Below are 25934 nucleotides of genomic sequence, written 5' to 3' on the forward strand. Positions count from 1 at the left end.
TTTGAACTCAGTGTTGAAGGTAATGAGTTAATTAAATTTCTCATTACTTCAACTTAAATGGAGTAAGTTTACAGTACTCGTATAGATTAATTTTAACTAAAATGGTTTGTAATCGGTTTCCTCAAACGGTTTGAGTTGCCTTAATTTATTGGGTTTTACTGTGCTCAAATTGCGTAAATGTTTTTAGGTTGGAATTTTTAAGTTAAAAAATAATAAAGTTATAATAGAACAGACAAGAGCACATACTAAAATCAAAACCAAAATGTAATGCGCAATCAGTAGTTACTTTATTAATATTTTTTCTTTATTACTGTCGGCTGCTGAACATTATTTTTATTTTCTGTCAAAACATTAATTATTTTTTCAGGAATAAACGCTCAAATATTTGAAATGGTTGCTTTGAATAAACTGAAATAATCTGAATAATTTTATTTTTTGCTCATTGGACAGATGATCAATCCCCGTGAAAACACAAGAGGGCGCTCAATGCATAACTTCAAGGCTTATGGTAAACTATTCTGTTACATTAATCTTGACGAAATTAACCCAAATTCACATTTGGGCCTAATATATCATCTATAAAACTATAACTTTTGGCGAGTAAACTAAACAAACATTTCTACTACAGTAGGGTTATATAACATAATTATAGTAATTCAGCTTTATTTGTTGTTTCGGTATAACCACCACACAAGTTGTATTCGCATTATATCTATATATTTTCACATCCTAAATATTCAACAATATGTACTTTGCATTATGATTGTTTTATAATAAAGAACTTAGCGACTTCTAGGCATCATCACGTGACTCACCATGGCAACACTGTCATCAGTTCCTCGCGAGGAAAGGGAGAAAGGTGTTGAGTATTCAGAGCCGGGCGGACAGATGCGCATTATACTTTTAATATCCTCCGGATTCAAGAAAGCTCTCACATTAACGTACGGTTGCCTGATACATATCGAATATCTCTGAGCACCGACAAAATGAATCATCTGAATCCAAGGTGAGTACCTAAGCTTGACTAAGCTACTGTGAAATGCTCTCTAACTAACGTACAGTCCAGTCGTAAATTTCCAGTTGAATTAATATAACAAGCGAGATAGATTACTTTAAGCTTTATTATTGTGGCATTTGAACACTTTATGACTAAAACGTGATGCTGTTGAGAAGTAACAACAGTTAGACAACAAAAATAATGGACAACCAATATTGTTCATTGTACCCAAAATGAATGTCTGTTGTTTCTTTGTTGAACATAGCTATAGTAGCTGTCGTAGGCTAATAAATGTAACGTTATGTCTGAAGTGAAAATTAAGACAATATTAATAGAAAAAGTTTACTCAAAAATGTCAATTTAACAACTATTTACTTTCCCTCAAGTGGTTCCAGTCCTTTAAACGTGTCTTTATTCATTTGAATACAAAAGAAAATACTTTAAAGAAAGCTGAAAACCTGTAACCATTGACTTGCATAGGAAAAACAAATACTATTGAAGTCAATAGTTGCAGGTTTTCAATCATCTTCTTTTGTTAATTGTAATTAAAAGTGTCATTTTTGGGTGAACTATCCCTTTGAGTGTATTTGGATATCCCAGTCTTGCACTACTGGTGTTTTACTTTATAAACAATTTTAAAAAGAGACATGAATTCAATGTTGGAGGCCAGAGGTTAAGTGTGCTGTCAATCCAAACTCAATTCCAATAGAAACCAGACACCGGTAACGGTATCTCCTTGGCCAGAGGATTAGTGTTCAGGTTGTGTTGTCTTCTTTACAAATGCTCAGGGAAATCAAATCTGTATCGGAAAAAGCCAGGCAGACAAACAGTCGAGCATTTCCAAGACTACACTTGACACAGATGTACAGTGTTCACCTCAAGCTGAAAACCCTGGCACTAGTGGCCTCGAGGATCACTGAATCATTCCATCAGCCCGGTCAAACATGTCTCAACGCCATGATATCTGGGATGAGATTTACAAATGTGCAAATTATCAGACCCTACTTAACAGATAATGTAGATTTTCATTCAAAACGCAAGCCTAATTCATTTACTCACCCTCAAGTGATTCCAAACCATTATGAGTTTCTTTATTCTGAACCCTAAAGAAGATTCTTTGAAGAAAGTTGATAACCTGTAACCATTGACTTCCATATAGTAGGAAAAACAAATACTATATAAACCGATGGTTACTGGTTTACAGCATTTTTTCAATGTGTTCAAAACTCATAAAGGTTTGAAACAAGTAAAGGGTGAGGGTGAATTTCCATTTTGGGATGAACTATCACTTTAATAATGTCTTTATCTACAGTCTTCTTTCAGCTTACAACAGCTTAACAGACAAACATCTGAGTGCATACTTCAACAATGCCAGAATACGTAGACATCTTCAGAAAGTTGGGCTGGTAAGATGATGTTGTGCCTAGCATTTAAATCACAATATTTACAAACTAGCTTTCATGTTATAAGTTATATAAGGTAATTAGCATTCCCATAATGATCATGCTAGACAACCTGTTAAGAGATGAAAAGGAATGACTCCTTATGTTATACAACATCAGATGCATCAGTCATTAAATGCAGGTGCATGTGCTTCAGATCAGTCGGAGCGGACGAATTGTTCCCGATAAAGAGTACAAGCACAAGCTGATCCGGCGAGCGCATCAGAGACATGTGAGAGAGTGTCTGGCTCAAGCCATCTTTCACAAGGTGCTAGACATGGAGGTGAGAGCTTTTTACAGTCCACAAGTTCTTTATTAGAAGCTTTATTAGACCAGGGTTTCCCAAACTTTTCAGCCCACGACCCCCAAAATGACAATGCTAGTGTCTCGTGACCCCAAATATCCTCTGAGGTGGTTATAAATACAGAAACCTTGCAAGCAATGGCGCACACACACCAATAGACTCAAGTCTATTCTTCATTTAATTTTTTTAATGCATGTGAGTGCTGTAAATGGGCCAGAAAGTTTAACCTGGTGTTATTAAATCAATCTGCTGCATCTGACGCAATTGCTGAGTGTTTAATATGATTTTATTACCCCAGGGGTCGCAATCCAACTAGTAACTATATAAGCTACTATAGTAACTATATGGTATATATTAACTATAAACTACTATTTTTTCTCTTCATTAGGTTATGGATAAAATATGGTAATTCGTATGGTTTAATAAAAATAAATAGATTTTTGGAAATTACCAGGCAACCCCACTTTATTGTCCCCCGAGCTCTCGGGGGTCCCGACCCCCACTTTGAGAGTCATTGTATTAGACTGCTAGGCTGTTGTGGAGTATGAAAAGCTAAACATATGATGTCCTGCTCACATCGAAAGAGTTATGTTGGTCACACTTTACAATAAGCTTCATTAATTCATGTTAATTAATGCATTTACTAAGATGAACAAACAAAAAACAATACATTTACTACTAGTAGTTCATTGTTAGTTCATGTTAACCCATGGTCCATTAACTAATGTTAACAAGCATGGACTTGAATGGTAATAATGCATTAGTAAATGTTCAATAATGATTAATAAATGCTGTACATGTGTTGTTCATGATTAGTTCATGTTAGTAAATGCATTAACTAATGAACCTTATTGTAAAGTGTTACCGTTTTGTTTTATTAAAGACATTGTTTATATACAACTGTTTTCCCTCACATTATTTTTAATACACAAAATAAAATAAAATAACAAAATACCGATTTAGTGTATAATTTACAAAAAAACTGACAGCCAGACACACAAAGCATTGATTTATGATGTATATTCTGCAAAAGAACTTACCAAACACCATATTGTGTGTGTGTGTATAATTCATATTTTATTGATTATATAAATTATCATCAATTATCTAACCCTTACCTTAACTAATTTCTTTTGTCTTTGCTATGATGACAGTACATCATATATACTTTTTATTAGACAACAGTGATTTGTTCTGTTGCCATTAAAAACAAAATTTAAATGTAGCTAATAATCGACTCTAGAATTACTAGAGAATTACTAAAATTATTATGTTTTCCTAAATGCAAAACATTTTAATATAGTTGACAATATAGTTAATAAATATTAATATAGTAGACAGTATAGTTGTTTAATTAAATTATGAAGTATTGATGGCATTTATATGTGCATATCACTTTGTCACTGTATATTATTTATATATATATATATATATATATATATATATATATATATATATATATATATATATATATATATATATATATATATATATATATATATATATATATATATATATATTCATATTGTACTGCAAATTACTTTGCCCTTTATTCAGCGTCTTCACCAAAATGAGATCAAGAGAAGACTTGAGGAATTTGCACGGAGGGAACGAATCCACAAACTAAAGGTTTGCCATTTGAGCAAAACCCCTTTCAGACTGAAATCGATGACATTGTAATAAAGTACATTTTGTGATTCAGCTTTTTGCATTCTATGTTAGGCAGACCGCTCCAAGAGATATGAGGATGAACCAGTGCTAATGCTGTCACCTCGACCACCGACAGGGCCAAAGACCTCACACCCACGGCATTCTGGGCCGGAGGGAGAGCATTCAGAGTCAACAGAATCTGTGAGTTTTAGTTAGTGGGAGTTCACATGCCACACATTTAGCAGAAATCACTTACAAGAAAGTGCTTTACACCATAAAAAAATGCAGGGTTCCACACAGTTCCTTCATGTTGTCCCAACTCAAATTTATTAATTAGTCTTGTTTGACTGTTTTGACATATTTAAGTGGATTGAAAATAAAACAATTAAGTTAATCCAAAAACCACAAGAATTGTGTTGGTTCAACACATTAAACAAGTAGTTTGAACAAGCAGCAAAATACATTTACAATACATTTTTTAAGAGTAAAATGCTGTATCTCTAATGACTTATGAATTTTATTTTTACTTAATTGTATTCTATGTTGTTATATCATACAGTAGACGCAGGTCATTTCTTTGTTATCATGTTAAACAGAAGGTGATATGAAGTGCTGTGGTTGTTCTTCTCATGGATGTTTGTCTGTTGGCGTGTGGTGTCTGGAGAGTTTCTGCTCCAGCAGATTGATGACACATGAGCTTTATTGTTTGCTCTGGTTTCTCTAGATACGTCTCTGCAAACCCATATGTTAAGATATCAGATATACTAGTTTATAGACTAGAAAAAATCAAAGTATTTCTTTTTTAAAGTATTTTCTTATATTTAAAGGAAATATATTTTTTGTGTAAAGGAATTGTTTAATTTATTATTTAAAGGGTATCACCAATAATAATGTGTCAGTTTATGTAATCACATACAAGTAATTTAGTTTTTTTTAATTCTCTTATATTTAAAGCAAATAGATTTTTTTGTGAAGGATTTTTTTATTGATTTATTTAATTTATTGGGCACCACCAATAATAATGTGTCAGTATATGTAAATACGTGTTCAAGTATATTTAACTTATTGTTTATACTCCTGTAGCCGAATTCCTCCAGGCCCAACACGGCTCCAGGGAAGATGCAGAGGCCAGTTCGACTCAAGCCCCTAAACAGTGCCACGGCCTCCGTGAAGAGAAGCTCTCCGAGACACAGACCCAGAGAACAGGACTCCTCCAACGACACCGATCAGCCCGTCAGTTATACGGTGACACCCTCCTGACATCCTAATACGTACACTCTCACTCATCATGCGTCACTTACCAAATTAAAATAAAACAGTAAAATATGCAAATAAAAAATTCTGAGATTAATATTATATAAACATAAAATATTTCTCATAAAATTATTCCAAGACCAAAAGCTCAAAGCTTCACTGTACTTTTTTATTATATTATTATTAATTATTAATTATAATTAATTATATTAATTAACATTTTTGTTGTTATTTACTTTTAATTCATAATGATGAACTCACTAGTAATTTATAGTAAATCAATTTAAAATGTATCCATTTTTAACCCTACTATTGTAAAGTACTTGAGTTAATCTGTTGTAGTAATTCTACATTGGTAATACAATTGCTCATTCATTAATTAATTCATTCATTCATTCATTTTCTTGTCGGCTTAGTCCCTTTATTAATCCGGGGTCGCCACAGCGGAATGAACCGCCAACTTATCCAGCTAGTTTTTACGCAGCAGATGCCCTTCCAGCCGCAACCCATCCCTGGGAATCATACACACACACATTCACACACACACTCATACACTACGGACAATTTAGCCTACCCAATTCACCTGTACCGCATGTCTTTGGACTGTGGGGGAAACCAGAGCACCCAGAGGAAACCCACGCGAAGGCAGGGAGAACATGCAAAATCTGCACAAAAACGCTAACTGAGCCGAGGTTTGACCCAGCGACCTTCTTACTGTGAGGCGACAGCACTACCTACTGTGCCACTGCCTCGCCCAATACAATTACTATAGTATTATAATTAACTTTTCTACAACTGCATCCAAATGCACCACATTTTACTGTAGTAAATGCTAAAGCTACACTAAAAAACACAGGGTTAAAAACTACCCAAATTTGGTTATTTTCAACCCTATTGCTGGGTAAATATGGGACAGAACACATGAGGGGTTAAATTAACCTAAGTAATTGGATTATTATTTTTTTAACCCCATAAATGGGTTGTTTTTTCTATCCAATAATTGTTATTTTTACTTAAATAATAGGTTAATTAGATGCAAAAATGCTCGCAAAAGATGACCCAGGAACTGTGTTGTTTTGACTCAGTGTCACTGAAATACAGTGTGCAGCTTTGATTACAGGTATACAAAAGGTGATAGTAAGAAATTCTAAAACTCTGAAAGATCTGACTAAGGGCTGCTATGAGCATAAATCTTATTTTAATTGTGTAAAAAAGCAAGGAATCTGCGTTTATGTTACACTATTTTTATTGCATTTAAACAAATTAGTATATAATATGTGGTATCCCAGTCAGCCCCTGCTGTGAGTTAATTTGACCCAAAGAGCTGGGTTGAAACTACCCAAGACTCTGAAAATAACCCCCAAATGCCTCAACCCAAGATTTGGGTAGAAAAATAACCCCATGTCTTTTAGAATGTAAAGCAGTGCCATGGTATTGTACAGTTTTCCAGTTCACTATATTTAATTCTACAGTATGCTGTATCAAACATATGCTATATATTGTAAATAATGTATACAATTTAATACACATTACCATTGACCTTATTCTTCAATATGGAAGTGCGCTCGTTTTTTTGCAAATTTTTTTTATTTTTTTTATAGAACTATAGATTCGGTTGCCTTTGAGGGAAATGACTAGGAATAATAAACGGCAGAAAACGGTCTAACTACTAGCTCTCCAAACAAGTATTTGCATGATTATACAGACAAAGTAGAATAATATAATAAGAAAATATCAGTTTGCAACATCAAGCAGCAAAACAAGCTGTTTTTAACGTCTAAAATGAATAAAAGTAAATGAGACCGGAAGTCTCAAGACAAAATTATTCAAATGGCTGCGCCTGCTCGAACACGGAGATGGTTTAAAAACACTATAGCAGGGGTGCCCAAACTCTGTCCTGGAGGGCCGATGTCCTGTAAAGATTAGTTCCAACCCCAATTAGACACACCTGAACCAGCTAATTAAGCTTTTTCTGTACTAGAAACTTCCAGGCAGGTGTGTTGAAGGAAGCTGAAGTTAATCTGTGCGAGACACTGGCCCTCCAGGACCGAGTTTGGACACCCCTGCACTACAGTATTTACTATAAATAACTATAGTATTTTTCATGTGAGAACAATAATATATTGTATATATTCAATGCTCTGGCTTGACTTATAGCTGGACAGAGATGCCGTGAGACATTTGACCGCGATGGACTTCACAAGCACTGTCTCGCCCTACCGTCTTCCTGTCATTAACAACTATGTGACCCCTGTGCCCCCCCTCACCAAGAAGAATGAAAGAGGACCAAGAGCAAACGGCACAGTAAGGGGTCGAAAGTTAAGACCCACAACCGCACCAACAGCTGTTACAGAGGTTAGTTTCTTGCTTTTTACTTACTGTTAACTAGTGTAATGGTTAACATACCCATTAAAATAAATCTTAAAGGGGCAGTTCACCAAAAAAAAAAAAACTTACCATCAACTAGTTCTAAAGTTTTACGTATTTTTTTTTCTGATCAACTCAAAAGAAGTTATTTTGAAGAATGCTCAAAACAAAGCAGCTATTGCCATTCAAAATAGGAAGATATACAATCAAAAGTCAATGGCTACAGGTTTTCAACATTTTTCAGAATATCTTCTTTTGTGTTAAGGTTGAAAACCTGCAGCCATTGACTTCTATTGTATATCTTCCTACTATGGATGTCAATGGTTACAGGTTTTCAGCATTATTTTGTGATAATGTTACATTTTTGGGGGGTAAATTTTTCCTTAACCTCATGTTTATTCTGCAATTCCTCTGTTTGCAGCCATCTTCTCTTCAGAGGACATCAGCCCAGAGTAAAGTGTTAGTGAGCATGATGTATTTTGGGAAGGGTGTCCACCTGTCCCATGATCTGATGGACCTCAGAGATGAAGTGAAGGTCTTCCAGCAGCACTGTGGAGGAGAAAACCTCTGCGTCTACAAAGGGAATCTAACAGAGGGAGGTCAGTGAGCCTCTCTGTACACCTGGGCTTTGTAATTCATATCTTAAGGATAGCATGTATTGAGTTACGCTATTGATCTGTCGAGTGGATGTTACTTTGACAGTGGCGCATTTATTACAATAAATTATATTCTCTTTGATGAGGGACACGGTAGTCTAATTAAAATGAACTTTTTTGTTGTTGATTACTCTTGTAGAAGTGTTCCAGTTTGTGTCTAGACGACACCAAGGGTTTCCATTTAGTCTTACGTTTTTCCTCAATGGCCTGCAAGTGGATCGGCTCAGCTCTTGCTGCGAGTTCAAACACAGGAAAGGCTCTCGACTCGGAGGCAGACATGGACACTTTGGATTTTGTGGTGTGGAAGGAGCATCACCGTGCTACAAGTAATGATAACACATCTCTTAAATGATATTTATAGAAGGTTTGAAATTACTTTTAAAACTAGAAATCGTTTGTGAAGGAATAACAATATAATTCCTTAGGGTGGTTTCACACCTAGACTTTTGTTTCGGAACTTAGCCCAGTTTGCGCGGTTCGTTTGGCATATGTGAATCCACCAATCGCACTCGGATCCACGTCAAAGCAATCGCTCCGAGATCGATTGAATGAGGTGGTCTCGGCTCGATTGAAACAAACTCTGGAGTGGATCGATTGTAGTGAGAAAGCGATACGATCCGACCCGGATTATATCACAGTGTTTTATGGACATGTAATAGGCATACGACAATATGAAGAAAGAATGAGTAGGGCGGGAGGTCATTCCAGTTTCAGGAGTGCACAGAGACTCCAGGATGCCAGCAAACGAGTGATAATCTCCGCAAATGCACAGAGACTCCAGGATGCCCGCAAACGAGTGATAATCTCCGCAAATGCACAGAGACTCCAGGATGCCCGCAAACGAGTGATAATCTAAAAAGTTTACTTACACATGACTTGTTAAGGCTATTTTGGTCAGTTTAAAACTTTGCTGTGTGAAAGCGAACCGCACCAAGAACAAAGAGCAACAATGTTGTAACAATATTAATCCCTGTTTCGGAACAACTGAATCCATTCACAGGTGTGAAAGCAACCTTAGTCTATAAACGTATTCCAGTTTATTATTTTTACATATTGATATGAATTCGATTTTTTTACATACAGTTGCGGGCAAAATGATAAGCCCTCCTGTAAAATATTTATTATTTTTAAAATATTTTTCAAGTGTTATTTAATGGAGCAAGGACATTTTTAGTGCATCTGTATCAGTATTTGCTAATAAACTGGTGTTGGGCGCCAGGGGTAGAAAACCCCACTACAGTTACTCAAAATTATTTCATTAATGAATTTTTAAAAAAAGTTTCAACAAATGCATTATTTAATCAAGTAAACCAAAATTAAATGTTCATCAACCAAATCAATATATTAATATAGGGGAAAAACAACAAAAAACAAAACAAACCAACTTTAACCTCAAAACATTTTAGTTCAACTCATAAACCAAACCAACTTTAATTTCCAGGCCCAGGCAGGTGATAAAATCTAAAATAAATTTCCATAAGGATTTAAATCACTTCAGAATATGCTAACCCAACATTAATCAATATTGATCAAATTTACACCCAAACGAATTTGAATAATATTTCTAGGCCCAAATCATCACACAAATTTAGACAACTCAATCTTACAATCTTAACATATTCGATTTTCCAGTTGTGCATGCTGAAACGGTATTTGTGATTATATTTTTTCTTCTGGAGAAAGTCTTATTTGTTTCATTTTGGCTAGAATAGAACCACATTTTAAGGTCAATATTATTATTCTGCAGAACAAACCACATGACAATAGTTATACAATGATTTACCCAATTACCCCAATTTGACTAATTACCCTAATTAACCTAGCAAAGCCTTTAAATTGCACTTTGCACGAAAAATATTCTTAAGCATCACCTAATGTTCATACATTTACACTATTATGCATCAAGCTTTTTAAAAAAAATATTGTATCTTTTAATGATATGCTTGAATCACATATGTACTGTCCTCTCATATTGAGTATGAAGAAACCTTTAAAGCTAATGACGAAGGGCCTGTTGAAGATGGTGATGAGGTGGAGAAAAAGCCAGTACTAGTATCCTAAAAAATATCTTGTAAAATCTTATTTAATGCCATCATAGCAAAGATAAAATCAATTAATTATTAGAAATGATTATTAAAATTATTATGTTTAGAAATGTGTTGAATTTTTTCCCCCTCCATTAAACAGAACTTAAAATCTCTAGAAAATATAAAATAATTAAAATTTAACTGGAGGGCTAATAAATTCGACTAAAACTCTATGTTTTGAAAAAATCCAATTTTAAACCATCTTAAAGGGATAGTTTCTCCTAAAATGATAATTCTGTCATCATTTACTCACCCTTTAACTGTTCTGAACCATTGTTTTGTTCTCTTTAACACAGAAGGAAACATGTAAACTTTGACTACCATAGTATTTATATTAGACAAAATTGTCTTGATCACGTCTACATGCCTGAATGCAATATGTTGCCAAATTGAGATTGGCTGAGTATATATTTGTGTAAACAAGCAGATGATCAAGTGTACCAAAAAAGTGTCCCAATGCAAAGTCTTTTAATGAAACCATTTCGACACTGCCCGTTTGTCAAACCCCACACTAGTCCACCACTAAACAGGATGTGTAATGTTTTTGTATGATAATTCTTCAGGTGTATTATTGCCATGGGCTTGGACAAAAAACCAACCCCTCCTCAAAAAAGAGTGAAAGAGGAGCAGCCCACCTCCAAATCTCCCGATGCTAAAGAGACCACAGATGAGGACACAGAGACTCAGTCTAACGCAGAGCCTGAGACGCATCAGGAAATGGAAATGGAGATAAATGGAGAAACAGAAGGAAAGAAAAAGACCAAAGGTACAGTTAACTACAAATGCAGGTCAAACAATATTCTTAAGCATCACCTATTGTTCATACAATTACACATTTCTGCACTAGGTGTATGATTTAAATAAAAATGTATTGCACTTTTAAATGAAATGCTTGGATCCCATTTATACTGTCCTCTCATATAGAGTATGAGGAAGACTTTGAGGCTGATGATGAAGGGCCTGTTGAAGATGGTGATGAGGTGGAAGAAAAGCCAATTTCTGCTGCAAGTGAGGGAGAACAAGAAACTGAAACCAGGGATGAAAATGACGGAGATGAAGAGAAAAGCATCTCGGACAGTGATGACGACAACAGTATGTTGAGTTAGTATCACTACACGGCCGTGTTTTACACCTTGTTTGAAAACATCTAATATGAATCAATTGTCTTCAGCAAGAATTTATTTGTGTTTAAAAGTCATCTAATAGACATCCAAACCAGTGGTGTAGTCGGGGCTATACGCACATATACTCCATATGCCTACTTTTTTCCACGAGCTGTTTGGGTATTACGACTTCTGAGGATCAATAATTGTGTATACCCTCAGTATGATCACTTGTTTTGCTGATTAGACTTCCCTAATTTATGTGTATTTGCATTTAAACTGTTTCACTGGTGAAAATGCAACGAACATTTAAAAAGGAACTATGATTATAAAACACGTTACAGTGCATGTGGCATTAACTATATCATACATTCATGCACAGGATTAAACACAGTGACAGACCCACTCAGTGAAACTCATTTTACATTTACATTTAGTCATTTAGCAGACGCTTTTATCCAAAGCGACTTACAAATGAGGACAAGGAAGCAATCAACACAACTATAAGAGCAACAATGAATAAGTGCTATAGGCAAGTTTCGGGTCTGTAAAGTCTAAGAAGGAAAGCATTAGTAATTTTTTTTTTTTTTTGAGTACAGTTAGTGGTATATGCAGAGAGGCAATTGCAGATTAGGAAGTGAAGTGGAGACTAAATAGTTAAGTTTTTAGTCGTTTCTTGAACCGCATATCAGAGTCAAACATCATTTGTTGTATCGTATTAACAAATTATTTCCTATTATGACTTAAATTATGAGATATTTATGCTATTTTGAATTTTAAAAAGTGGCAGTTTTATTTATGTAATATATTAAAAAAATAAAGTAGGCTAGTATTTGAGTTTTTGAAGAAGCTGTCTTCCTGATTTAAAAAAATATATATTTTAAATGTACAGTTTGCTAGCAACATACAATAGTTGATATAGCCGTCTTGTAATGTGATTTTTTTGTACAGTATTAAAATATATAATTTTTTTTTGTTTAAATAGGCTAATTTTACAAGTCTCTTTAGAGTTAAACAGTTGGGTTTTATCACAGCTTAATATACTCTGTGTCTGCTAGGGCACTATTAATCTCACTTTAGGCATCTCACTTTAAAATAAACAAATTTAAATACTTTTCCCTTTTTAATTCACCCAAAAAAAAAAAAATGTTGTCACCAGTTTGTCTTTTTTTATTCTGTTGAACACAAAAGAAGATAATTTGAAGAAAGCTGGACACTTGTAATCCTTGGCTTCCATAGTTTTTTCCCCTCCTGTGGAAGTCAATATTTATATATACAGTTAGTGGGAATTATTAGCCCCGCTGCCCCCCTGTTCATTTTTTCCTCAATATCTGTTTAACGGAGAGAAGATTTTTTTTCAACACACTTCTACGCTTCTATAGTTATAATAACTCATTTTAAATAACTGATTTATTTTATCTTTGCCATGATGACAGTAAATAATATTTGACTAGATATTTTTCAAGACACTTCTATACAGCTTAAAGTGACATTTAAAGGCTTAACTGAGTTAATTAGGTTAACTAGGCAGGTTAGGGTAATTAGGCACACACCAGCTAATGGAGCAAGCAATAGTGATATAACCAATTCGGTGGATTGAGATAAATGGGAGGCCATTTTCGTAAGGGCCAATGGAGGGAATTTGGCATTTGAACACTTTACACTCCTACTCTTTTACAAGAAGTGCCATGGAATTTTTAATGACCACAGAGAGTCAGGACCTTGGTTTTTATCATCTCATCCAAAAGACGGCGTCCACTAACAGTATGGTGTTCACTTCACTATACTGGGGCATTAAGACTCACACAGATCACAGGTTAAGCACCGCCTGCTGGCCACTCTTACACCACTTCCAACACTAACCTAATTTTTCCATGCGGTCTCCCATCCAGGTACTTATTTAATGGACTGTGTTTATGCCATTTAATGGACCCTCTAGTTTTTGTGGCTTCAGTCATTGTTGGGGTACTCTTTTAAATCTGGAAGCATTAACAACTTATATCGAAATATATATCATTATCATTCAATATGGACAATAATTATCGATGCCCTTTTTGCCATATCGTCCAGTTCTAACTAAAAGACACAGAACGCACTGCGTAAATCCGTAAAAACACAAAATTAACCTCAATTGCATCTATTGCAAGTTCAAATAATTGAAAGATAAAAATTGGTTTGAGGGGAAAAGAGTGAACAAAGCATTACAGATTATTTGTCTTTTATTCACTTAGAAGACAAAAGATCATCATCTGTCTCATCTGGTCGAACATCCAGCTTGTCCAGCAGTGACAATGACAACAGTGAAAGAGAAATGCTGGAGGACACCAAAGAAGCCGTCGATGCTGATGTTCCAGATGATGTCACGCAGGCAGAGGAAGACCTCACCACTGCTGAAACCAAACCAGAGGAAACAGAGGCCACAGAGTCCAGCGATGTTACACTGCCTCAAGCTGAAGCAGAGGACTCTGGGACACAGGATAGTCCTGAAGCTGGCGTGGAGAAGAGCGACCTGGAAATGTCAGAAGACACTGACAAGCAAGAGGCAACTGAAGGTGAGCAATTTGGGGAGGATGCCAAAGCTGAAGATAAGCCACAAGAAAATGAGCCGGACAGAGGTGAGTGCCTGCATGAAAACTAGTGCTGTGTGCCTGTCACGACTGGAGCTTTTGTGGTCTTTCATGCTGGCTTTTTCAACATCAGAACTGAAGAGTCTCATCTCATCTTTTTGTGCTTTTCACAAATAAACAGATTTGATTGCTTCAAGATAAACATTGTGTTAGTGTCTTCATGCAGCGCTTTTAATTAAAGCTGAAGTGTGTCATTTAATAAGCAGAAACACTTATAATTAAGACAGTTGTTGTTGGCTGTTGGTCACTGTGGTGCTCTCAAAAGATGATAGTCAGTAAAACTTTAAAACAGTTGTTTCACATTTTGATTGTGGCAGTGCTTATACTAATTTGCATATTTTATTACAAGCATATTATAGACCTTTTTCTTGGAATGCAAAATTACCCATTATGCTTTGCGTGTATGCACAAGGAGAATGCAAAGAACTTCCGGTCGGCAGCTAATGCGTGTAAACGGTCACATTTGGACAGCTTTGAAACGATAGTTTTAATCTGCTTTTATTCTCTTTGAACTAATACTGTTGTCCATCTGCACCATCTCCTGGACTGATCATTTAAAGAAATGCGATCTAATAGGATAGAAAACAGCTGCTGTGAGGCATTTTCCCCTCATTGTCAGACGGCATCTTCTGCAGTTTAAATGAAGCCTTGTCATCGCTAAAGTCAACATTTTCTCTTTATTTCAAATATATAACCAGCCCAAACAAATGTAATTCACCAAAATGTTGGACACACACACAGTAGCCTGTACTGTGCCACTGACACACTGATTTAATAACTGTGACAAAGTGAAAATATAGGCTAGTGTCATTTCAAAATGACAGAAAAACACAAACCGTGGTGAATACAACACACGAAATAAAAACACAAACGGCTCGCGATCAGAATGAACAGCAAATCAGCCAGCAGAGTATCAATAACAGACTTTTATTGGTCATTTTTGTAAATTGCACGACTTTCATACCTGTTAAGTTTCATGCCAGTACTCTGGTTTGCTCTCTCTCTCTCTCTCTCTCTGCGTGTGTGTTAAAGAGCCGCTGAGCTAACAGCTGACAGGCCGCGAACGCACACACACACTGTATTTCTGACAGCAGACACGTGAACTAGGAGAACGTTTTTCTCGTATTTCTGACGCGCTTGAACCACATCTGACAGATTATAACGGCTTTAACAGACACATTTCTAAGTTGTGTGTCACAAAAACACTCTGTTATCCATTAAAAACGGAAGTTTTTATCATTCTACTGGAAGCCGCTGGTCGCTATGGCGCCCTCCATGCAGCAGCCATGAAAAAGGTCTATAAGTAACATTTATAGTCTGAAATGGAAAGGTTTTACCTGAGAAGAAGGTAGTTTAGATGATTATATGATATGATTATGTGACAAATACATGAACACACGCATTACTCCAGTTCTGATCGTGCTAAAAGCTGAATATTACACACTTATCTGTGTAATTGACGATGGTGTTTGTTTGGTGGCTTTTCAGTGATGTTGTGTTTCTGGCACCATTTTTTATTGCATGCTTTTTGTGTTGCCATCAGAAGTGTTGTGTAAATTACTTTTAAAAAGTATATATTTACAACTGACTAATTACATCATTAAAACTGAATTCAAACTACTTTTTTTAATTACTTGGTCTGAAAAAAGTTACTCATTAAGTAGTTTAATTACTTGACACAATAGCAAAAATCTACATACATCTCAACGCATACAAAATAGAAATTAAACTTAATTCAAAAACAACTGAAATATTTGAGAAACATTGTACTGTTTTAAAAACACTATATTTATCAATACACAAAACATTTCAAATTAACGACACCAAATTTCATACATACTGTATATTGACATACATTTATAAAACATCTTGTTCTTTCTTAAGAATATGCTATTGTCTTGATAAATGTAATCTTCTGTACTTCTCTGCATGGATTTATATAGAACTGTTGATTTTATGTACACTTTTAGGGTAAATACATTAAAAGTAACTGTAATTGAATTACGTTAACATGAAAAGTAATTTCTTGCATTTGCAGCGAAAAAGTAATTTAATTAAAGTAACTAGCAACATTGTGACAAATATACACCCAAGACTGGCTTTCGACATACTGATCAGTCTGAATTAACTTTTAAAGTCAATTCAATTCAGCTTTATTTGTATAGCGCTTTTACAATGTAGATTGTGTCAAAGCAGCTTCACATAAATGGTCATAGTAACTGGATCAGGGTAGTCCATCAAGAAGGATTACACTTGTTTTTAAGTTACTTGTTATATTTCAAAATATGACAAGCGGCCAGTGCAAAAACATCCGCATATATACAAAATACTATGCAATCTATTGTGCTTTTGTGGATTTGATGGTTTAATGGCTGGGGATACAGAGCAGTGTTTTAAACATGATTAACTGAAATGGTTGGCTTTATTGATATTCAAAAAAAGTGTTGTGTAAAGTGCATGTGCCATCCCATCAGAGAAATCGAACTTGTGTCCTGCATGAAAACATGGTTTGTGATTGTTTCCTGCATGCTGTGTTCTCAATCAAAGTGTTTGCTGTCCTGGTAATAAAACTTTACACATTTACACAATTGTGTTGTACTGCTTCTGCGTTTCATTTCAAAATTAATTATATTACTCATTTGGTGAATCCACCTCCAATTTAACATTTTTGCCATGGATGTCATATGTCTGTCTCACTCCCTGTGACAATGCATAGCCAAGTCTATGCAGGAGAAGTTGGCTGAGGCCATTTTGAAGGAATCTCAATGTAGTTCAGAACCAGAGTTTAGTGATACAAGCACAGAGGAAGACGAAGGAGCTTCAGTGAAGACCCAACAGGATGGCCAAGGTAAACAATTAAATAGGTTATATAAAGCTTAATTTTTTGTCTTTCTTTTTTTTTGCCTTGAGTAGAGAATATTTTTTTTACTTAAAGTTTTGTAGTGCTCTGACCGAAACACTGACAGTTTTGTGTTTGTACAAAGCCTCAATTCCACTGTGAGGTAGGGTTAGGTACACTAAAGTAAGACACGCATTGTTTTCCAATTCTACTGCCTCAACCTACCAAAAGAATTAACCATCATTGTTAGGGACCCTTTCGTAAAGTTCAATTTTAACACAACAGTATGATACCAAAAGGGTGGTGCTTGACTTATTCCTGAATGCCATTGGTTTAAAGAAAGTCGGTACTTTATGTAAAACAACACAGGAAGCATTATTTTTTAATACACAGCAACAACACAGAATGCAACACAGAAACCCATGCAGCTTTCTTATTTGAACAAAGAATTACATCTTTTTGCAATATCCCATGCCTACCAAGTCAGGGTACTCTTGGCATTGGAAATACAAGCCTAAACAGGGTAACCCTTCCTGTACGGTAATGTACCTAACCATACCATGGAAATGAGGCATAAATGTAAAATATTGTATAGTTCAATATACATTCAAGTCCTTAAATATTTGGACACCAACACAATCGATTTGAAATAAAACGAACAAGATGTGCTTCAACTTCAGATTGTCAGATTTAATTAAAGGGGATTTACATTTAAATCAGGTGAACACTGTAGGAATTACAACATTTTGCATATGTGCCTCCCACTTGTTAAGGGACCAAAAGTAATTGGACAATTGTTTTTTAAGCTGTTCCATAGTGTGTTTTCCCCTCATTATCGCAATTACAATGAGTAGATAAAAGGTCCAGAGGTCATTTCAAGTGTGCTATTTGCATTTGGAATCTGTTACTGTCAACTCTCAAGATGAGATCCAAAGAGTACATTACACAACTCGTTTAATTTCAAATCCATTGCGTTGGTGTATAGAGCCAAAAATATTAGAATTGTTTTAATGTCCCAATATTTATGGACCTAACTGTATGCTCATTTTTACAGGAGTCGAATCTGAGAGTGCTGTTGGTTTCACTTCACCACAACCATCAACCACTCAAGATGAAATTGCAGTGGAAAGTGAAGAAGCAAAGCAGTCTGCAGAAGATAAAAATGAACAGGAGCCTGAGGTCCACACAGAAGAAGAAAGACAAGAAATAGATGAGACTACCGATGCAGCAGCGAGTGTAGACATGGAAGAACCGCAAACAGAAGAACAAAGTGACATGACAAATGAAGCTGAACAGCCAGATAACAGTCTGGAAGTTGAGGAAAATGAAACTCAAGACATACAGGAAGAAGACACAATTGCAGAGGCTAATACAGAGACTAATGAAGAAGAGAAAGACTTGGTAGTACAACAAGAGACATGTGTTGAAATGCAGGACACTGAAAATGTAGATGCTGAGGTACCAGAGGTGGAAGAAGAGGGTCTGGAAACTTATACAGAGGATGATACAGAAACAGGTGCAGGTGATACAGAGAGGGAGCAAGACGCTGATGACGCAGATCAGAACACGGAGGGGAAGAGCGTTGAACAGCCAGACAAAGATGAAAGAGTAGACCTAGCAGATGAGGCTGGGGGTGATGGGTCAACAGGAGAAATACTACAGGAGACAGATAACAAGGGGGATGACGTTGATAAGAAGGAAGACTGTGAAAAATCTAGTAAAGATAATGATGAGACCAAAGAGAAAACAGAGAAAGAAGTTGAAAATCTAGAGGTTGAGGATAAAAGTGACACTCCGGGAATAGAGGAGGCAGAGAAACCAGGGGATGAAGAGATTGAAACTGCTGAGAAAGACAATGGGATTGAGGGTGACAATGAGTCAAAGGAAAATGAGGTTAGTGCCGATAAAGGTGAGGAGGGTGTGAGTAATGAACAAAAAGAAAGTGAACTTGGTGATGGGGCTAATGAAGAGAGTCAAGAGGAACCAAACAGTGAAGTTGAGGTGGGAGAGAAAACCAAGACAGATGAAAACATGGAAGAAGAGTCTCAGGAAGTAGAAAAAGTAGAAGAGGTGGAGAATGAGATGATGGATGAGATGGAAGAGGAAGGAGATGGGAATTGTATAGAGAATGAGGAAGAAGACAGGGAGCAAGAGAATGAGGTAGAAACAGGAGAAAAATTGGTAAAAGAGCCAGAGGAAGAGATGACGGATATAAAACAGATTAGTGAGGATGCATTAGAGAAAGGGAAAGAGGAAGAAGACAGAGAGCAGGAGAATGAGGTCGAAACAGGACAAATGTTGGTAGAAGAGCAAGAGGAAGAGGTAGCAGATAGGAAAGTGAATTGTGAAGATACATTAGAGGAAGGGAATGAGGAAGAAGACACAGAACAGGTGAATGAGCTAGAAACAGGAGAAAATTTGGTAGAAGAGCCAGAGAAAGATGTGGTAGATGTGAAAGAGATTAGCGAGGATACGTTAGAGGAAGGGAATGAGGTAGAAGACAGAGAGAAAGAGAATGAGATAGAAAAAGAAGAAACATTAGTAGAAAAGCCAGAGGAAGAGGTTGCAGATATAAAAGAGATTAGTGAGGATACATTAAACGAAGGGGAACGGGAAAAAGATGCTGTTTCTAGTGAGAATATAGTTCAAACACCAGAAGACAACCTTAATGATCAAAATGAAGAATTGGCATCACAGGAAGAGCAAAATGAAATGGATGCCAGCGGGGCACCTGAGGATGACGTTGAGGCCAGAACCAAGGAAGAAGTGGGAGAACCTGCTGAGGTGAATAATGATCTGCCTGATAGTAACATAGATGGCGAAAATGGAGAGAGAGAAGTTGTCAGTCCTGAGGAGGCTGAAAAGGCAGAAGAAGTGGAAACCCAGGACAAATCAGAGGGTGAGACAACCGGTGATAACGCTCAAGATGCTATAGATAAAAATGAAAAGGTTGTTGAAGAAATACAAGAAATAGATGATACTCAGGATGCAGCAGCGAGTGTAGACATGGAAGAAAAGCACCCAGAAGAACAAAGTGAAGCTGAGCAACCAGACATCAGTGAGGAAGTTGAGAAAATTGAGGCTGAAGACATACAGGATGAAGCTATAAACACTGAAGCAGCAGAAGCTAAAACAGAGACAAATGAAGAAGAGAAAGACTCATTAGAAGAAGAAGAAACACAGGACATTGAAAATGCAGATGCTGAGGTGGAAGAGGAGGGTCTGGAATCTCAAACAGAGAATGATACAGAAACAGGTGCAGGTGACACAGAGAAGGAGCAAGATGCTGATTATACAGATCAGAACATAGAGGGGAAGGACGATGAACAGCCAGACGGGGATGAAAGAGAAGACCAAGCAGAGGGTGAGACAACTGGTGATAATGCTCAAGAAGTTATAGATGATAATGAAGAGGGTTTTAAAGATGATGAAGAAGGAACAGATCAAGACAAAGAGCAAGAGATAGAAAATAAGGTGGATGCAGAAAATGAGTCTCGGTTGGATGGTGGGAATGTGGACCAAGACAGTGATAACGAAAAGGCAGACAAAGAGGATGACAAAGAAGATGCAGATAAAGAATCTGAAACTTCTGCAACAACATTTATAGAAAATGTAGCTGCACAGGTAACACAGGAAATCGTTAATAAGGATACAGAAAGTTTGATTGTCTCAGCTGAAGATAAAGTCGAAGCAGAGCAACCAGACAAGTCTGAAAATGAACTGGGCAGTAGAGATGCTCCTGAAGGGATGGACGGCGGCTCATCTGTTTCCAATTCAGGGAAATCACAGAATGGAGAGAAAATAACCAAAGGGAGTGTTGATTGCGAAGATCTGGATGCTCCTCCAACACCTTTGTCTAAAACAGCTGGAGTGGATTTAGTAAGTAACTGGATTAACGTACACCAGGAATCTAGGTATTTTCAGACTTTCATAGAACCCCTTGATGAAGAGACTCTCAGCTCAGGAGAAACTGAAGAGCGGCTAAATGGTGAAGTATTAGATGCTCCAGATGCACCAGCAAGTACCAATATCGAAGGCCTTGATGAAACACTCAAGATTGTAGATGAAATGGCAACTCCTGTAAATGAGAACACAGAGTCTGTAGTTGAAAGCTTTGAAACAGAGACTAAAGTTGAGGCCATAGAAGCAGATGCTCTCAGTAATCACTCTAAAGACAGCACACATACTTCAGCCAAAGATGAAAAAGTCCTAGAGACCAGAGGCTCATTGTTGACTTTCTGGTCAAGACAGAGTAAGGATGATGACATTTACCAAGAAGACACTGCAGGTCAAGAAACTTCAACATTAGTTGAGGTCATGAATCTGGGGACATCATCTGAAGAAATTCAAGACAAACCCTCATCTGAATCTGAACAGGATGTACCCGCAGTTGACATCCCGAATGTAGAAGAGTCTCAACAAATGACTGCTGAAACCACAGCCCAAATAGAGGAAGCAAGTAATGGAGAGACTTTGGAAGATTCAGAAGACAATTTGAAACCTGAGCATGTACCTCAGTCAGAGTATATCGAGCCACAGAGTCCAACAATCACAGAGATTACAGACCTAACAATCATTAATAAATCAGAAAACGGGAGCCAAGACGACACCACAAGTGTTGACTTCAATTCCAGACCATCAAATGGAAGCAGGAATGTGGACGGAAATAGGGGAACAAAAGTAATTGGCAGTCATTTCCAACAGACTCTCAGCAGAGACTCTTTAAGCACTTTTTCATTGGATGACACAAGGATTTTTGGGCCTGCAGGGTATCCAACATTACAGACTGCTCACGCTGAAAACAGCTACTAGCATAACAGTAAATCCTTTCACCTAACATAGGACTGTCTGATCCTGGCCCCGGATAGAGATTGTACTGCAAAATTTAAGTCCAACCCCAATTAAACTCACCTGAACATGTTTAAAGTTTTCAAGATCCTAGAGACTTTCAGACCGTAAGTGTGGACACCCAAACCCATATTGTTGGATGCAAAACAAAGACATTTCCTTTTCTTTTTCAAGACCCATTATGAGTCCTGTGTGCTTGGTAGGTGAAGCTATCCATGGCCCACTGAAAATGGACACCGCAGGACACACACAGCACAAATAATTAAATTATTCATGATGCAGAGCCCTCCAGTTAGTCAGGCTGCACCACCAGTGTATGGACACATTTCAGACACTCATACCTTAACTAACAGACTTCAACAGAAACCTCAATGACTGCAAAGTGTAATGTGAATGACATGACCACTACTGATTTTTGGTATTAGTTTAAACAGTAGTTTACTTGCATATGATACTATTATTCATATAACATCTCTTTTATAGATTATTGGTCAGTGTTGTGCAGATAAAGGCCATTGCTAGGGTACTATTATTTAGTTCCTTTTGGAAATTGCATTGAGTCTCTGATAATTATCACTACCTTGTACCCCATCAGTGATGGCCTTGATGCACATCATGAGTCAGAATCAAAACTTGAGATGTTTCAACTGCAGAAACAAGGCCAAATTTCCCTAATAGTGCCTGTGTTGTTAAGTGACATCAGTCATACTCTGTTTAAACAACCTATCACATGTCTTAGTGACTGTTTGCTTTTGAAATTAGAATAAAATACTGAAATACACTTGTTTGTCCTGATCTACCAAATGTTTTATTCTCATTCGAAATTCCAAACACAATATAAAAAACTCTTGATGCAACAACAATTAAAAAAAGGTTTTGACTCTTTAATTTCAAAATTTTGACATACATGTGTGTACCGAATATGATACCAAGTTATATGTTATTATACAAAAAAGAAATAACACAAGTCATCCTAATTGAACGTAGAATGTTCCTATACTCTTTGGAGGTGCATTTATGTCACGTCCTAATTAATAGTTTGTGACAATTAGTCATGCATACACTGTAAAATGTGCATTTAATTACAATAGTAAATTCTCTAAATTATAATTTTGTGTGTATTTAAAACACTTCCATCACTTCCGAAATTGCGATGACTTACAGCATGGTAACCAATGTTCTGTCATTTGAAGTTTGGCACATGTTGTTTTTGACCAAATAATAACTGCAGCAACTAAAGACTTGTTATGGTTGGAAATTTGATCTAAACTTTGGAGGAATTGACCCTTCACTAAGCCACACCCGAAAACCGCAATACACCAATCATGGCTTAGCAACCGTAGCGACGCGCAGTAGTTCTGTCTAGATTTCGAGCGAGGGAAACAAGCCAAATTGTTGTGCATATGGATTGTGCAAGTCTGATTCCCGGTATCCTAAAATTTTGGGTGGTGGATTTTTTTTTTTTTCTTTCCAAAACCTAAACCCCTGGGGGAGAAATGCCAGTGTGGATCAAGCTGTGTGAGAGGCCGTAAAAGCAGCACATAGTCCAGTCATATTTCCATCTGTTTCAAGCTATGAATATTTGGATTACATATCAACAGAACAAAACAGAGATATGATCACAATCTGAGCACTCATGATCAATATACTTCACCCTCAGCTGTTTTTCAGTCATTTATAACCCCCATGTCAGAGCTACAATTCACAGATGTTTTCATTTGTCTTTTGGAGATTTAGTCATTGGTGACAACGGTATAGCGGGTTAGTGTCTGCTTTTATATTTGATGTTGGATTAATCATTTGCTGGTAGGGAAAATCTATTTGTTCACTACTGCTATTCATACTTTGATTTGCACTTCGTTTAATTTTATTTTTTCAGCTAAACTGTAAATTAGAATAGAAATTGTATAAAAAGCACACAAACATACTGACAGTTATAGGTACTGTGCATTGTTATGGGTCAATGATGCTAATTTTTTAGCACAAATCCATCAATTTCCCCTTTCTGGGTTTTTCTTTCTTAGAATGAATGGTAACACTTTACAATAAGGGTCATTAGTTAATGCATCTACTAACATGAACTAATCATGAACAACACTTGTACGGCATTTATTAATCATAATTGAACATTTACTAATGCATTATTAACATCCAAACTCATGCTTGATAACATTAGTTAATGCACCATGAGTTAACATGAACTAACATGAACAACTGCATTTTCATTAACTAATGTTTATTAACACGAACAAATACTGTAGTAAATGTATTGTTCATTGTTTGTTCTTGTTAGTAAATGCATTAAGTAACATTAACTAATGAACCTTATTGTAAAGTGTGACCAAATGAATTAAGTAGAAGCACTGTCCATGCGTGTTTCCTCATCAGTTAGTAATGCTATATTTCATTGCACAACAATAGTCTATCAGGCTTTTTGGCAAAAAAAAAAAAAAAAGAGAAATCATATTTTAATTTGTTTTTATTAGATTGTTTTTAAATTTCACCTCTCATGCTGTGCATTAACCAAGCTGTTGAATGGTTAGGGTATAAGACGGCTGGGCAAACCTAGCTTCAATTTTGATGAAATTATTTTCTAATTGGTTGCATATTATGTTATGAATATACCTCTGTAATCTCACCTGTTTGCCAGGCTGAATTTACACTGCATGGCTCGAGTGACTCAATTCTGATTTTTTTTCTTCCATGTGGCACAGATCAGATATGGCCCATGTACATGTAAGCTGGAAAAAATCACATGGATTACAATTTACTCAAATCAGATTCAGGCCTTGTTCATATGTGTAAATTTATCCAATATGAATCCGATCCATGCCCTCTTCTTTGCAGTATAGGCAGGTAGATCGGACTTTTTTACCTGTCAATGCAAGTTGTGCATCATTAAAAACCATAGCGAACAGACTTCAGAGTCCCAAACCTTAAATCTCATACGCGAGGACTTAAAAAGCTTTTATATTGTCATGTAGAGAGAGAGACAGCGAAAGAGAGAGAGAGAGAGAGAGAGAGAGAGTGCAATATCCACCACGTAACCAATATAAACTAATATAAAACTGTTGCATACATCACGTGCATAAATAGCGCCATGGACTTGACATTATAATCCTTACTGGTTCAAAAAGGCCTAGATTAAAAGAAGATGGCCAAATGAGAACTTTTCTGTCGTAAACTATTGTAAAACAACTTGTCAAAAAATGGAACCTTTCAAACAGATTAAATACAGGAACAGAGAAAGGGTGCTCTTTTATTATCAGCGCCTGCTCTTTTTCTTTTCCTGGTCGTTGCATCTTTGCCGTGTGCTGTGTGAATGCAGACAATCAGATACGAGTCACTTTTAAAAGATGATGTACGCAGGTCAGCAAAAAAATCCGATGTAGTCACAAAATCGGAATTGACCGTCAAGATCTGCAGTGTAAATGCAGCCTAATTCTATCCATGAGAATGTCTAACACCAGCGCATACTTATTGTAATAGACGACGTGCCAGGCACGAGAGCTTGACAGGCGTAACAACAGTAACTAAGGAGGGCAGGGCTTAGCCAAGGGTCAATTGTGTGAAAAGTGTTTTGATAAAGTCAAAAAGACATAATTACGGTATTTCAGATGTCATGCAGTTATTTGCTTGTGACGTTCTTCAGAGATTTGCTGCTTCTAGTTGCTGTCCTCAAAACTTCCATTGCTGCTGCACGAATGGAAACGCATGGTGCTCATGGGATCTGACACATATCCTGCGGGAACAGCACGAA

The 25934-nt window shown here is 36.4% G+C and overlaps 2 protein-coding genes and 1 long non-coding RNA gene across 8 annotated transcripts in view; 2 read left to right on the forward strand and 1 right to left on the reverse strand.

Annotated features, from left to right (window-relative positions):
- The window catches only part of LOC147842616 (uncharacterized), a 1013036-nt gene that overhangs the window by 405306 nt on the left and 581796 nt on the right, over positions 1 to 25934 (forward strand). The gene's annotated exons all lie outside the window — the stretch shown is intronic.
- Positions 831 to 23904, forward strand: erich3 (glutamate-rich 3). 5 transcript variants are annotated; one of them, XM_087263995.1, is made up of 14 exons: positions 831 to 1006; positions 2310 to 2403; positions 2597 to 2722; positions 4301 to 4372; positions 4466 to 4594; positions 5477 to 5638; positions 7805 to 8002; positions 8436 to 8613; positions 8810 to 8996; positions 11321 to 11523; positions 11682 to 11858; positions 14092 to 14475; positions 17204 to 17335; positions 18381 to 23904. In XM_087263995.1, exons 1-14 carry the CDS (start codon positions 987 to 989, stop codon positions 22136 to 22138), a joined length of 5820 nt encoding a protein of 1939 aa, XP_087120121.1. In that variant the 5' UTR covers positions 831 to 986; the 3' UTR covers positions 22139 to 23904. The 5 variants fall into 5 exon arrangements, with proteins under 5 accessions (XP_087120121.1, XP_087120122.1, XP_087120123.1 ...); XM_087263996.1 differs by having other exon boundaries at positions 11682 to 11849; XM_087263997.1 differs by having other exon boundaries at positions 5477 to 5626.
- tnni3k (TNNI3 interacting kinase) overlaps positions 23038 to 25934 on the reverse strand; it is a 29288-nt gene continuing 26391 nt past the window's right edge. Inside the window, exon 26 of one of the 2 annotated variants that reach the window (XM_087264013.1) lies at positions 23038 to 25916. In XM_087264013.1, coding sequence (XP_087120139.1) covers positions 25840 to 25916 — 77 coding nt within the window. In that variant the 3' untranslated portion in view covers positions 23038 to 25839. The remainder of the gene's footprint in view (positions 25917 to 25934) is intronic. The other variant, NM_001204823.1, reaches the window with a different exon arrangement.

The sequence above is a fragment of the Danio rerio genome, chromosome 8 (assembly GCF_052040795.2).
Source record: "Danio rerio strain M-AB ecotype USA chromosome 8, GRCz13ab, whole genome shotgun sequence".
Lineage (NCBI taxonomy): Eukaryota > Metazoa > Chordata > Actinopteri > Cypriniformes > Danionidae > Danio > Danio rerio.

Coding starts and splice junctions, on each gene's coding strand:
- erich3 (XM_087263995.1), top strand. CDS start 987: ATGAATCATCTGAATCCAAG. Junction 2,723..4,300: donor ACAAGGTGCTAGACATGGAG/GTGAGAGCTTTT, acceptor CCCTTTATTCAG/CGTCTTCACCAAAATGAGAT. Junction 17,336..18,380: donor GACCCAACAGGATGGCCAAG/GTAAACAATTAA, acceptor TCATTTTTACAG/GAGTCGAATCTGAGAGTGCT.